Genomic DNA, 15,743 nt, shown 5'->3' on the forward strand with positions numbered 1-15,743 from the left:
GTAATGCTCATAACATGGATGAGAATGCTGCAAACTCTTAGCAACAGAATTTATAAAGTTCTGACAAACTCACAGGTATAAAAGAAGCCAGGGATAATTTGCATTTTAATTACGTATCCTCTGTGGAAACAGTATCTTTAACCACATTAATCATTAGGCATATAATTGAGAGATGTAGTGGTGAAATAGATGTACAAACACACCAGGTAATTTTGCCTTAATTCTTAATGACATCGTCAGGTTTATTACCCAGGCCATCTGGCTCTCAATTTACCCCCATCTTCTAGGTCTCACATATCTATGTTTTGGAAAGAAAGCATGTCTATTCTCACAAACTCTTTGTTTTAAAATTTTAAACATACTCTACTATTTTTCTTAGAAGTTAGCATTAAAATACCATTTGATATATTCATTTAAAAATTGTTTACTATTAATATTTCATAGAGAAACAGAATAGAACAAATATTTCTGCTCTGTGTTTTTATGTGTAATATTAGTGAGTCATGCAGAACTTCAGTAGAGAAGCAGTTTGCTACAGCAGAAAAGTTCACTAGAAGGAGTGTTACAAGGTCTAGGTAACAGACTTGATTCTGAAATCAAGCAGTTTTTAGAAGTTATTCTGAAGTTCTTCTGTTTCATCATATGTAAAATAAGGGATTTAATTAGATCAGGGCTGCATGTAATAGGCATTGAACTCTGGATTAAGTACCAGACTTTTCTCACAGTCCTTCTTAAGGCAGTGTGTGCAGGTGGTCACTATGGTCTGTTAGAGCTGATCCCAAAGAAGAAACAAATCTTATAGGATTGAAATTGTACCTCAGGAAATATAATTACATTTGAATTCCTACAAAGTCTATATGAGGCACTCTGTTTTGAGCACTAAACTACTGTTCAAGAAAACACAGCCTGAAAACTCAATTAATTGTAGTTTTGCATGCATATAGAAGCCTCCGATAGAACCTGTAGAAAATAAGAGGCAGTGGCTTTTCACACATATTTGGTATTTATTTCTGGGGGCATAGCTTCATAATTAGAATAGTTGTATATTGTAAATAAGTCTTTTAAAGTTGGCTTTAAAAGCAGTACTCATAAGAGCCTCTCAAATTATCTATCGTCAAGGATCAGTCTTTTTTTTTTTAAAGATGACCGGTGAGGGGATCTTAACCCTTGACTTGGTGTTGTCAGCACCAGGCTCTCCCAGGTGAGCTAACAAGACATCCCTATATAGGGATCTGAACCTGTGGCTTTGGTGTTATCAGCACAACACTCCCCCAAGTGAGCCATGGGCCGGCCCCTCAAAGATAAGTTTTTTTTTTTTTTTTTGTCTTTTTCCGTGTCCGGCAACGGATCGCAACCCTCAGTGTTGCCCCCGCACCGGACCGGGGACCGGCAACGGGACCGCAACCCTCGGCGTTGCTCCCGCGCCTTGCTCAGCCAGTGTGCGGGAACCGGTCTGTATGTGGGATCCGAACCCTCGGGCGGGAGCGTTGCCACGCTTCCCAAGCGGCGCACTTATCCAGTGCGCCACCGGGCCGGCCCAAAGATAAGTTTTTAAAAAAAATTTCCTGTTTGTTGCCGACTGATACTTTTGTCACATACAATAAAAAATTAATTATTAGAAAAATGATGTAAAAGACCTACAAAATAGAAAGCAAAATTCAACAGACAAAATTACTCTGCCCAATTGCTATGAAAGTTTCTAAAGCATTCTCTTAATTTTTGCAACAAATAGTTTGGCCACAAATCAAACTTTGAGTAGCAGTGCTGCACGTGGCTATGTCCTAGAAGTCACAAATACACATATAGAAGATAGATGAAAAAATGATCTTTCCTAGTGTTATGAAAATCATGGCAGGGGGAGAGAATGGTGGTTAGCTATGCTTTAGGTCAGAGGTTAGCACACTGTGGCCCACGGGCCAAATCTGGCTAACCACCTGCCTTGTAGATAAAGTTTTATTGGAACACAGTTATACCCATTCATATATATTTTGTCTACAGCAGAGTTGGATAGTTGCAACAGAGACTATATGATCTGCAAAGACGAAAATATATACTATGAGGTCCTTAATATAAGTGTTTGCTAATTCCTGCTATAGATTTGAAAATGATGGTGATGAATGGTTGCTATGTATATATCACTTATTTCCTTTTCTTCCTGTCTATATTATCGTTGTTTAAATGTATTAGACTTATTGTTGTTTGACTGTTTTCCTCTAGTCACTGATGTACCTCAAATAAATTTGGAGAAAAGTAAAGAAAATGAATGGATCAAGAGTGATCAAATACCGAAGAGGAAAAAAAAGCGCAAAGATTATCAACCCAACTATTTCCTATCCATTCCGATCACCAACAATGAGGTACTATTCTTTTAAAGACAATTTTTACTATACATTTTATTCTAAACTATATGTAAAGTGCACTAAATGCTTGTAAGCCCCCTTGCTCTCTGCTTCTAAGAGTCTTTAGTGGCAATAACAGGATCATAGAGGAGATATTCCTATTTAAATAATAGAAATATATTTAAACAATCATATATAAACAATAATCCTGCAAAAGCCACTTGAAAAAGTGTTGTCAGGTGGCATGTCAAGGTCCTTTCCAAGCATTTGTTCACTTTACTGGAGGAACCTTTCAGAAGCAGAGAGCAAGGACAAGGTAGGAAAAGAGGATTCTGAAATCTGTACTGGGAAAGTAAATTGGAGTTTCTTGTTTCTTAGTCCTGTTTGCGGTAGTGATTATTGCAACATAGTTTCTTTAAAAACTACTCCTTGTTATTCCAATTTAATATTGCATGATGAACTTGCTAGGAATCTATTATAATAGTAAATGGGACCAGACAATTAGCCCGTAATGAGAAACCCTTGAGAGAAAACTACTGTATCTGAGTAAAACTGCTAAAGCACTGAGGTAGGAATTAAAATCTTCAGGAAAGAACATCTCACTTGGAAGACTGTTTTTACATCTTGGCTCAATTTAAGACCCAGTTATGAATTTCTGTTTGATTGTGGGTTATAATTTCTTTGACTGGGCACATTTTCAGGTTGCTTCACCCCTTATTTAACTAGCATGTCTCTAGGGAATTATAATGAATTTAAAAAATCAAATCAAACAGAATTGAAATCAAAGAAATAAATATCAAAAGAAAAAATAAATTCTTTTGGGGCATTCTAGAAAATATCTGGTCTGTGAGATACAGTTTAACTGGAGACATAGAATGAGAAAAATTACCTAGACTTACAGGATTTTAGATTTGATGCAGTGAAGAATCATATTCTGATTTTACTGATACATATTTGATTTCTTTGGTGGGATACAAAGTTTAGTGTAATCAGCAGTTATATATTAAAATGCTTGCAAGTTGTTTGGATAGATTTTTTTAAAAATTTGGGATCATGTATGCATATGGGAATTACAAGAGAGCAGGAAGTGAGAGGTGGTGCGGCTTTAATGAGCAGACAGAGCCAAGTCCTATGGAAACTGAAAGAATGGTAGATAGTTGAAGTGCCTTCCCTAAGGACACGTGATTTGTGATTGGGAGAGAATCCACGTTTTGTTTTGATTTGTTGCTTAGAGAGCGTTCCACTTCAGAGTCTCTCAATATGGATGTTTGATATGTACTTCTGTGTTGCTTTAATTAGGGCATTCATTTTCTATTTCTCTCTTACCACCTCTATTCTTTGCTCCTGTTGCAGACTGGCCAGCAACTCTGCATCACCTGTGACGCCCTGCCCTGCCCTTGTTCCCCTCCTAGCTTTGTTCTGCCCTCTCACCTCCTCCAGTGAAGATAGGTGGGGCAATGTGGTAGGATATGGCAGGTGGGAAGGGGACTGAGGAAGAAGGGTGGAGAAATTCTTTCCTCTCACCACTTAGTTCTAGGATTTGGGCCACAAGGGTGATGGCAGGAAGGAGAAGAGGGAGGCCCAACTGCAGCTCTTAGTTTCTGCCCTATAAGCTTCTGTAGCCATTGTTTCTGCTTCTTAACTCCTGTGAGGTTGTGTAGACAGTGGAAAGAGAGCAGGCTTTGGGATTCGACAGACCTTGTTAGTATACCATCTGGGTCACAAACTCCACTGTGGGTGGACGTCAGGTTACCTAATTTCTTTGAGTTTCAGTTTCCTCAGGTAATAGTACCCACCTCAAATGATTATTTTCTAAACCCAGATCTGGATATGTCACCAACCTGCTTATATGCTTCAGGGTTTTCCCGCTGATATTAGGATAAAGGCAAACTCTTTACCGTACTCTGTAATGTTCTGCATGGCCTGGCCTTCTCCACTTCAGCCCTTGGTCTTTCTGCTTGAGCCCCTCTGACCTTCCTTGGACTTGCCAGGTTCCCTCTGCCCCAGGGAAAGCCTTCTCTGGCAGGGAGTTTCCTTTCCTCTCCTCTTGGTTGCGTTAATGCCAAAAATCCAGCTCAAACCTCTCCCCCGTGACCACCCTGACTATGTCAACTCCTCCCCTTCCCTCTGCTGCATTCTCCCCAGCTAAAGCCTTGCACAGCTTTCTGTTTGTTATTTGTCATCCTTACACACACACACACACACGCACGCACGCACGCACGCACGTGCGCACACGTAATTTCAGGGGCAAAGGCGTGTTTCCAGAGTATTTAAAAATAATAAATACAGTGTTACAAATGCTGGTTTCATAATTTAGTTTCAACAGCAGTTATTCATTTTAGATAAAGTAGCGTGACTTATAATAATGGGAAATGCAGGTTTCAAATGACCTCAAAACCAAATAATTTAATGTTTTCCTCTTAAGAGATTTATTTGTAGGTAACGGCTTAGAAAATTTACACACAAATATGGGGAGGAGGTATAGGAATTGAGCAGGAGTAGGAGATATAATTTATATCAGTCATATGAGCCCTTTTTTGTTTGTTTAAAAGTATCTGATGTTACTTTTGGGCTTTTGTGGGAAGGCCTGGGAAAAGAAGCACCATTTATAACATTGTTTCAATGGAAGACTGTATTCCAAGTTCCAATTAAGTGACCTGCAAACAAACTTTGGAAGCTAGCACATTCACAATGAGTTGTTCCACTTTTGGCCTCTACTTGTTGGCATCCAGTTTTAAAGAAAAAGGGATTCAGAATTACATGGGTCTTTGATTTTAAATGCATTCTTAGAAGTTTGGAATTCTTTATTAATGGAAAATCTTGATTTCATATTTTTAAGAAATAGAATTGGAAAATGAATTGTAATGGCTGCATAAGGATATCTTACTTGGAAATCTATGAAAGTACATGTTTTTCCTTTAACTCACAATTACATGTTAGTTTGAAAATAAAAGAAGAACAATTTTGATGGAGTTGTAATACATCTTAAATGTTTCTTAAGGGGCTAGAGTTGTTTAATTATTTTATTTTTTATTTTTATTTTTATTTTTTTTTTGTCTTTTTTCGTGTCCGGCAACGGATCGCAACCCTCAGTGTCGCGCCCGTACCGGACCGGGACCGGCAACAGGATCGCAACCCTCGGTGCTGCGCCCGCACCTCGCTCAGCCAGTGAGTGGGAACCGGTCTGTATGTGGGATCCGAACCCTTGGCGGGAGCGCCGCTGCGCTCCCAAGCGGCGCACTGTAGCAGTGCGCCACCGGGCCGGCCCCAAATGTGACCTTATTTTGAAAATAAGCTTATTTCAGATGTAATTAGTAAAGTTAAAATGACTGGAGTAGGGTGGGCTCCTAAGCCAATGTGACTAGTATCCTCATAAGTGATGATGTGAAGAGACACAGTGAAAACGCCACATGAATGGAAGCAGAAATTGGAAGAGTTGTTTAATTATTAATTCTAGCTGGATTTACCCAAATGTTGGTTTTATATTCTTTCTTATGAGAGGTAATAATATAAGGTGAATCAACATTGCAGAAGTACAAGGAATAATCAGAAGTGGATTGAAATTAGGAGTGTATTAAATTTTTTTGTAAGTTTTTATTAATATGCTAATGGAAAAGGATGATCATCAGGGATTTTAAAAGGCATTTGCATTTAATTCTGTATTTCATCATTTTGTAATGTGAAAATTGCTGGTCCTATGAAAATATGGAAGTAGATTAGTGCATTCAGTTCCTTTCTGGAAAATGTAGTGATAAAAGTATTTGGTATCGCCATGTGTAGTATGTTAAGCACTTGGTAGATATAGAACATTTTGCTATTTGAGGATGATTTTTTTTTTTTTTTTACTTTTACTCCAGTTAACACTATATCCTCAGTTTTTCAAGTTTTTTTCATGGTTCTGGACAAGCAAGAAAAATGAGAGTATTGAGCTTTGAAGAAAATGTAGGGCGTAAATTGATGTGATAATTCTAGTAAATCTTAATGAGGCAACAAATTTAGGAATATATGTAACAGTTTGGAAAAAGTCTAAAAACAATAACAAAAGATGAGGTCAAAGACATTCTTCTACCATGTACTAGAATGTAACTCTTCCTGCTCATGCAGAAGCACACTAACTTTAAGGCATTTTCTTTGAACTTATATATGCTTTGAGTCAATTAGAAAGCTTAAAAGATATAAAAATGAATGTTCCAATTGTATTTTTAGGCATGTGGTATATGGTGTAGTGGTGATGTTTAGAAGATGGGTGTCTGCCTTTTTCTTTTTCTTCTTAACTCAAAGAAATTACTCAACGAGTGAAATGTTTAAGGTTTCAATAAATTTTTTGTTTTTATAAGTTTCTGTCAATGTCATATTTAAATTTGACTTTATAGTATACAGTATTAAGTTTTAAAAATATGCTTTGTGCAAAACTGCCAATGGCTAGGGATCATAATGTGACAGATATGCTTTAATGGCTTTATAGAATTTTGAACAGTGAGTTTAAAAATTAGTTTCCTTTGCCTTTGACATTTGTACTTTTTAAAAATGACAGACAGAGAAAACTCTGAAGTGTTTTTCGTTTCTCTTACTTTTTAAGAATGTAATTAGGAATAAAAAACATTTTTATTTTTTATTTTTATTTTTATTTTTGCTAATGTGAGTGTTTATTAAAAAGGGAAGATACTGATAATATCGGTAATTGGCCATAACAATCAACCACATTGCATATTGACAAAACAAAATAAAATTTGGAAGAAAAAAAATAAAATAAAAAGGGAAGATACCCGATATATGCTTGTATATGCATTACAATGCCTCTGAAAGAATGCATAAAACTGCTTACAGTGGTTGCCTTTGGAGAGAAGAACTGGGAGCTGGAGTCAGCACTGGGAGACTTACTTTCCATTGAATATCCTATTGTATCTTCTAACTTTTGCATCATGAACACTTAATAGACAGTTAAATAAATAAATAAATGTAATGAAACTTTACTAATAAAATGCCAATTGATTGCATAAAACTTTATAATTAAGAATTAGAAAAAATAGAATTAGAATACCTTAGACAATAATTTTCAATCTTTTCTTGTTCATAGATTTTTTTGTTTGTTTGTTTTGGCTGGGGAAAAGTCTACAGAAATTGTTGTTATTCAAACAATTACTCAGTAATCATAAAGTACTAGGTAAAAAGCATTTTAAAAATGTCTTAAGATGATATCAAGGAATATATAAATTAATCTGGATCATCAAAGCATAATATTTAGAGGTATATTGCTTGATTAGATTAACTTTGAAGTTTTCATAGATTTGAGCTTAATACTGTATTATCAGTACTACTTGACGTCAGACACATAATAATCTTGAATGTATTTTACAATTTTAATTTGCAGTTTTACAAGCTACTGGATAATTCAAAGATACTAATGGTCTAAAACTATTTTACAGGCTGGTTGGTTAGCTCAGTTGGTAGAATGAGGTGTTATAACACCAAGGGCAAGGGTTTGGATCCCGATACAGGCCAGCTGCCAAAAACAAAAAGAAAACCAACAATAACATGAAATTAGTTAATTCATGTGAGCATATTTTAAGGCTGGCTGGTTCACTTGGGAGAGCATGGTGTTGGTAACACCAAGATCAAGGCTTCAGATCCCTGTACTGGCCAGCCACCAAAAACACAAAAACAAAGAAACAAAAACCACCCACTATTTTACCATGGTAGGACATTGTACTAAAATGCTAAGTATTCAAATGGTTGGAATTTTGAACATTGTCCTGAATTTATATATAATTAGTATTTGAGCTTAGAATGAAGACTAAGTTACCATGAAAGTGCAAATTTTCTACCCTCTAGTTGCAAGTAGCAATCCCCTGCCTCCAAATTTTGATAGCCAGAAATGTCTCTGGATATAGCCAGATGTCCCCTGTGAGGCAAAATTGCCTTGGTAGAGAACCACTGATTTAAATAATATTGGCAGTGTTCTATAGCTTATATTAGGCAAATGGTGTAGACCTTACAAAGTACTTTCATGTAGCTTTTCTAATACGATCTTCAATATTATCTTTTTTGTGTCTTTCTTTTTGTTTTTTTTTTGGTGGCTGGCCAGTACAGGGATCTGAAGCCTTGATCTTGGTGTTATCCACACCATGCTCTCCCAAGTGAACCGGCCCGTTTGGAAATGCAGATTTTATTATTCCTATTTTACAGCTGAAGAAACCAAGGCTAAGTGAAACTAAGTGACTTGTATGGGGTCATACCACTGGCAAACCTAGGATTAAGTTCCAGGATTTTTGACTTGAGTGCAGCACCCTTAATTTACATCACTCTGTATTATATAACAAAGTTTTTATCCTAAGCCACTTTTCATGATAAATTAAACTAGACTAACCATTGTACCAGCTAAGATTTGAAGATGTAATTATATTGTTATGAGGTCTGATATTTTTGAGCACCTACAATGTAGTTGATACTGGGCTAGGCCCTTTTTATATGTATGTGGATCCACTTGAGCTGCTCTGTTATTCCTGTAAACCACTCTTAGCACTTCATTGCATCTGGAAAAAACTCTAAAAATTCAAATATAACTCATTGCAGAGTAATATGGACTTATGCTAAAGGATTTTTTAAATGAGGGCCAGTGTCTATTACATAGTGTTTTAGTTCATTTTGTGCTGCCATAACAGAATACTTGAAACTGAGTAGTTCGTAAAGAATAAAAATTTATTTCTCGGGCCGGCCCGGTGGTGCACTGGAGAGTGCGCTGCTTGGGAGTGCGGCGGCGCTCCCGCCGAGGGTTCGGATCCCATGTGGAGACCGGTTCCCACTCGCTGGCTGAGCGCGGTGCAGGCGCGACACCGAGGGTTGCGATCCCGTTACCGGTCAGTAAAAAAGAGAAAAAGGAAAAAAAAAATTATTTCTCACATTTCTGGAGGCTGGGAAATCCAAGATCATGGGGCCAGGTTCTGGTAAGGGCCTTCTTGCTGGCAAAAGATGACAGGGCAAGAGAGACAATAAGAATGGGCCAAACTCATCCTTTTGTAAGGAATCCATCCACGGTAATGGCATTAATCCATTAGTCCATGAGGGTGCATGATCCAAACACCTCCCATTAGGCCCGACCTCCCAACACTGCTGCATTGGGGATCAAGTTTCTAACACATTAACTTTGGGGGACACATTCAAACTAGTATTAGGCATATAGTATTAAGTAAGACTTCCTAAAAATCCCCTTTAAATGTATCTGTTCCCTTGACGTTATTTAAGTCAGGACCCATATCTCTGCCCCTCTCCTTGCCCCTTCTTGAAATCAAGCAAACTCCTTGTGAGTTTGTTGGCCTTTTTCCTTATTCTGTTGCTTTCTATCTACTTTTCCTCCTCACCCCTCTTGGATTTTTTCATCCATGTGCCTCTTTCATCTTTTCTCATGTATTATAATTTATCCTTTTTTCAAGCTCCTTTGCTTTTTCAGGTATATGGTCTTGAAGACATTTTGAAAATTTGTGTTTCAATTTATTTTAATAGAGATATCTACCTCCTAGGATTGTTGAGAGGCTTCAGTGAGGTAATACATGTAAAATGTCTACTATGGTGCATAGAACCTAATGAGCACACAATAAAAGTTAGTTTCTGCTGCTGTCGTTTAAATATTGTTTTTATTATTATTACCAGCACTATGGTGAGACAGCAGGATAGAAGAAATAGACATGTCCTCAAGAAGCTTACAATTTCATTTTATCTATATAGAGTAGAGGAAACTGACTCTATAAGATCTTTGCATATCATTATGTTTGGGCATTTTATTTATCAGCTATCCATATTCATTTATTGGGCATCATAGAAGTGACATCATGTGTTAGGAAATGTTATGTTAGGTGTTATTGTGTAACTTCCTACTGGAAAAACACTATTTGCCTTGTTAGTTTCGTTTAGAATGCAAGGAGTAGAGAAATGCTGAGGTTATTTTGGGTGTTGTGGATTTATTGTAAAGATACATGGTGCTAAAGAAAAATTATTCATGACACTTGTTAAAGATGGTAGGCAGACTTTATTCACGGAAGGCCATGGCAGTAGGTACAGGGACAACTACAACAGAGGCTCACAGAGGGGAAGAGAGATTGGATTGAACTCTGACTCCTGCAAGGACAAGTGGGGATTTATAACTGAGGAGCAGTGTGGAGGTCAGTGGATGGAAAATTACTAAAATATCAGGGTTAAGGGTTTCTGACTAAACTGACTTGTTAAGATTATTGCTGAAGGCGGGCCACCAGTGATAAGATTTATAAGATATTGAGGGTGGTCAGATACCAGGGGTAAGGTTTTTCTCTAAACTGACTTAGCAGGATTCTTGCTCAAACTGGGTTCTACAAGGACAGAGAGAGAAGCCCAAGGTTGCTCCTAGTGAAGCAGACTTAGAGGAACCTGATTAAAGTTTTGGTCAAAGGAGAGAGTCTTTGTCAATGGGAAGTCAGATCCCAGGACTGCGTCTCATGATTTGCCCAATCACATTCCACAGATAATGAGAACATCGTTCAGGATAAAACAGCTACTCTAGTATCACAACAGTCTGCGATGTTCATGAGTCAGTTTTTTCTTATCTCTGCTTTTTTATGGATTCTGCTTCTACTCCCAGGTCCCTTTGCTTTCATTTTCTCTCTTACTGATTCTGCTGCCTCAGGGTGTCTACTCCCTAGGACTCCTATGTGCTATCTTTCTCTGGGTTTGCTATTTCATATCCAAACTCCTTTCCAATGCATTCACATTTAGAAGTCGACTAGAATTGGATCTGAGTTGAAGTGGAGGAGGGAGGATGCATCATTCCTCTCCTGGTTTTGGAGGAGTGGGTACTGAGAGGGGAAGGCAGATGAGTGACCAGTTCTGTGGGGACTTCACCTGGACGTGGATGGTAACTGTTTTTCTAACATATGAGTCTGGACTTCTTTGCAATTTTATCTTCATGGTTATGCCCCTCACACTTCTAGAAAAATGACAGTAGTCATTCCTATTGAAATTATTGCTGTTCCAGACAGTCTTAAAAGGCCATCAGAAACGAGTTTCAGACACTTTCACTTGGGGACAAATAAATATTACTTCAAACAGAAATGGAATGTTGTCTGCTGATTTGACTTTTCTGTGGCAAAAGTAAAGTTTTTTTCTTAGAAAAGGTCATAATTATTGAGTCATATTGTGTATTCTGAGGACAAATTTCTGAAGAGATGTATTGCCATTGAAAGTGTTTCCATACAACAAATTATCTGATCAAAATAAAGGCATTAGGTTCAATCCTCTTAAGATGGACAAGCATTGTATGATTTTTAAAACTTATACATCTTATTAATCCATCCAGGTCAACTATCTAGGATATTTGAGAACAAGTAGACAATTAAGCATTTGTTTGACTTAAGAATCTCGACATTGTTCTAATTTTGGTTGTTGCTTATTTTTTTCTTGATTCACTTTCAAAAAATTTGCTATCCTAATCTCTTTTGTGTGTGTGTGTGTGTGTGTGTGTGATTAGATTACAGGAGGAATTAAGATCCTGCAAAATGCAATAATACAACAAGATAAGCGACTGGCCAAAACAATGGTTGGTGATGGCTCTTTTCATATTACCCTGCTAGTGATGCAGCTGTTAAATGAAGGTGAAATAAACATGTGAGTCATGAGTCTATCTTTAATATTATTTTTCAAATTATTACTTTAATATGATTAAACATAGCGGAGCCCAAAGAGGCATTGAAATTCTAAAGAAGTAATTATAATTTATTCCAACTAATAGTCAATGCAGAATTAACTATGTAAATATTCTTAATCTAGATTTTTTTACTCTATTATTGTTATCAAATGGTAGCCCTTGGTGATGAACTTGTTTTGCCCATGTTAATTATGTAAGTATTCTGGAGTCTGACCGTTTAGATTAGGATTCTAGGTAAACATTCTGGAACCATGCCACAACTACCTCTTATTAGCTGCCTGACTTTGGGCAAATCATTTATTTTCACAGAAATGGAGAAGGTAATAGTACCAATACAAGCAAGAGCTCTTAGTATAGGGCCTGGCATGTAGCATGCACTTGATATTATTAGGTATTAGAACTGCCATTTTACTAGGTCAGTGGACAATTTCAGTTGCATTCTTATTGTCTCTGTACATCACCCCACCCCTGTTCCAGGACTGTACCATAACGGTTGAATATAAATCGTGGATTACTGCTTTCCAATCTGCAACAGAGAAACCTTGCTCTTCCTTCGGTTCTCTGGGACACTCTGCACTTAGAATTCTCCCTTTCCTTCTTACTTCCTGTGTTAAACTCAAGCTTAGGCTCTTTGGAAAAGCCAGAATGAGTTGCAGGTTACTTTTCTTTTCTACCCTGACATATGTGTCTCCTGAGTGAATGAAAAAAAAGGCTTGAATTGGGAAGAGGGTGAGGAAAAGGTGAAGTAAAAGGGAGAAAATAAAATGAATTAATAACTAAAAATATCCAGCCATATTATGATTATTGTAGTTGTGTCTTTTAAGCAGTGAACCTCATGTCCTTAGAGATCAGTCTTCTGATCTGTCCCAAGCTGATCTACCCAAGAATAGCCTTGAACACCCTGCAAGGGCAGAGAGGAGCAGAGATTTTACTTGACTCACTTTGGCTGATCATTTTGCTAGTTAGAAGAAAAAAATAAGTGCTCTGGTGCTCTTGAAAGAAGAGAAGCCAAAGAAGATGTGACACAAGAAGGTGAAAGGCTGAGGGAGAGGAGTAGTGTCCCATGTGTGCTACAATGGTGTATTAGTATTCTTCAGAGAAACAATCAAGAGGATGTGTATCTATGTAGATATCTATCTATCTATCTGTGTAGACATATATATATATATATATATATATATATATATGTATATAGAGATATTTATTTTAAGGAGTTGGCTCATATGATTGTGGAGTTTGGCAAGTCTGAAATCTGCAGGGCAGTCTGGCAGGCTGGAGACCCAGGGAAGACCTGATATTGTAGTCTCAAGTCCAAAGGCATTCTGGAGGTAGAGTTCCTTCTTTTTGAGGGGACCTCAGTTCTCTTAAAGCCTTAAACTGATTGAATGAAGCCCTCTTACATTCTGGAGGAGCAGAGGTGTCAACTCTCTAAGTGATGATAAAATTCAATTTGTGGCCTCACTTTGGGTAGCTATATAATGAGAATGAAATTGATTGCATTTTCTGGGACAACATTGTTTATATGAAAGATTTTTTAAAAGTCTGTAATCTTTTATCTGTACTATATAATATGCTAGACATCTAGATTATAATTTTTTTTTACTTACATATTTTATTTTTTGGTGGGGGACACGGGGAATAATCATAATTTTTGGTAGTGGGCATTCTGATAGTATTGATCTGGTCATCACATCTTGGGCACAGGTGGTGATGGTCAATTTTGTACCCCATGAATATGCATGATGAATGGACTGTCAGTTTCTTTCCCTATATTTATTCTTTTTTTTCAAAGTCTACTGTCATGTTTTAGGTATTTAATAAAGTATTCATGAATGGATTGGATATGGAATGTTCAGAGACCTTTTTTTGAAGTTGTGAATTTTTTTTAGGTAGATACCGCCTAAGGTCATTTGTATTCTTACAGTGTAGAAGAAAGGGTAGAAATATATTAGGCCAAACTCAGCTGCTGATTTGAGAAGACAGCTGTCCTGTCTTATTTGAAATACAACCTTTGGGTCTGAACTCCAGTTTCATAATTCTGTTCCTTATTTGTATATACTTTTTACTTATTTTACTGTGAAGAAGTTTTTCTATAAACCACTCTAGAAAAGATATTCTATTTAAAAGCATCTGAAAGTTAATACTTCTCAATAGACACTATGATTCCTTCTCACTCTGTGAATCGTGACATCTCATTAGGACAAATTTATTGATTTATACTTCTAGTGAAATGAAAAACTGGACTGAATTTAGATAATGTATTTTTTTTAAAGAAAAATAGTATATAGAACTCACTATCTGAAAAGTCTTAACCTTTCTCATGACATGCTTTATCATATAGTTTTATTTAAGATAAGTATCTTGAATTCCCCCAATTTAAGATTGATGAGCCGGAAATGGCTGTTTTGTTATCACATGCGCTAACTCACAGCACACAGTGAAGGACAGTATTGAATTGAAAGCATGTACACTGTCTTTTTTGGATGAACATAAATACGGTTAGGAGAGATTGAATGTGACATGTGGATTTGGAGGTACAATGAGAAACGTTTATATTTACAAAGCTATTCTAAAGTACATTATGTTATGACAAAGAAATGAGAATGAATATGGAATTCATGGATAAAAATCAGTTTAAATCTTTCCATGAAGGCTAATTTAGAAATATGAGAGATATAGAAAAATACAGAAATATTGTTTTTTCACACATTTGAGTGGTGAACAAATCATTGATCGAGATAATTTAAATTAATCGTGGTTTGCCACAAGGGTGTTTTAAAGCCCTCTCCATACTGTAAGGATGTGCTTATTTCTTTTTTAAGTAATTGCTGCCCTCTAGTGAGATTTTAAGTTTTTTCTGATAATGAAGTATCTATACCAAAATTCTCTCTTCAAGATGGAAATAATTGATTTTAATATTTCAAATTGGATTTTAAAATATTCAAAATCTGGTAATATCTAATTCAATAATATAGGAAACATTTATTTTGATAAATAAAAATAAAGCATTTGAAGCCCAGAACAGCCCCACAATCGCATAGGCTAAACAGCTAAAATAAACTTACATAGCTGCAGTTGGGGAATAAAATTAATCTTGTATTCTGTTTGAATCCAAGTACGGTAAATGATCTTGTTATAGAGACTAGTATATTTTAAGGGATAATGTATATTAAGTTTTAGTAGATTGCCTTACATATAGGAAATACTGTATAAATGTTAGTACTTTTATCAAGAATCTAGAACTTTCCACGTAATCTAGTATAAGCTCTTGTAGGTGCCATGTTTTGGGGATATATTATCTGTAAATTTTTTTGAGTTGTCCATGCAATATTTTCTTGCTTAAAATTTTCTTGGTGAACTATAAAATAATATTTACTTTCATGTCTTTTATAACATTTATAATTAGGTAAAGATTTAATTCACTTCTGGGCCGGCCCAGTGGCGCACTGCGATAGTGCGCCGCTTGGGAAGCGTGGCGGCGCTCCCGCCGAGGGTTCGGATCCCACATACGGACCAGTTCCCGCTCACTGGCTGAGCGAGGCGCGGGAGCAACACCGAGGGTTGCGATCCCGTTGCCGGTCCCGGTCCGGTACGGGGGCGACACTGAGGGTTGCGATCCGTTGCCGGACACGGAAAAAGACAAAAAAAAAAAAAGATTTAATTCACTTCTGCTATAGTTATTTGTTTAAAATTAATATTTTTTTTTTTTTTTTTTTTTTTTTTTTTTTTTCCGG

At 36.7% G+C, this 15,743-nt stretch overlaps 1 protein-coding gene across 1 annotated transcript in view; it reads left to right on the forward strand.

Annotated features, from left to right (window-relative positions):
* AKAP7 (A kinase (PRKA) anchor protein 7) overlaps nt 1-15,743 on the forward strand; it is a gene marked incomplete at its 3' end in the record, with an annotated part of 33,910 nt that overhangs the window by 17,332 nt on the left and 835 nt on the right. The window contains exons 3-4 of the mRNA XM_008574497.1: nt 2,218-2,357; nt 11,833-11,969. Coding sequence (XP_008572719.1) covers nt 2,218-2,357; nt 11,833-11,969 — 277 coding nt within the window. The remainder of the gene's footprint in view (nt 1-2,217; nt 2,358-11,832; nt 11,970-15,743) is intronic.

This window comes from Galeopterus variegatus, unplaced genomic scaffold (assembly GCF_000696425.1).
Source record: "Galeopterus variegatus unplaced genomic scaffold, G_variegatus-3.0.2 Scaffold1053, whole genome shotgun sequence".
In the NCBI taxonomy this organism is placed as follows: domain Eukaryota; kingdom Metazoa; phylum Chordata; class Mammalia; order Dermoptera; family Cynocephalidae; genus Galeopterus; species Galeopterus variegatus.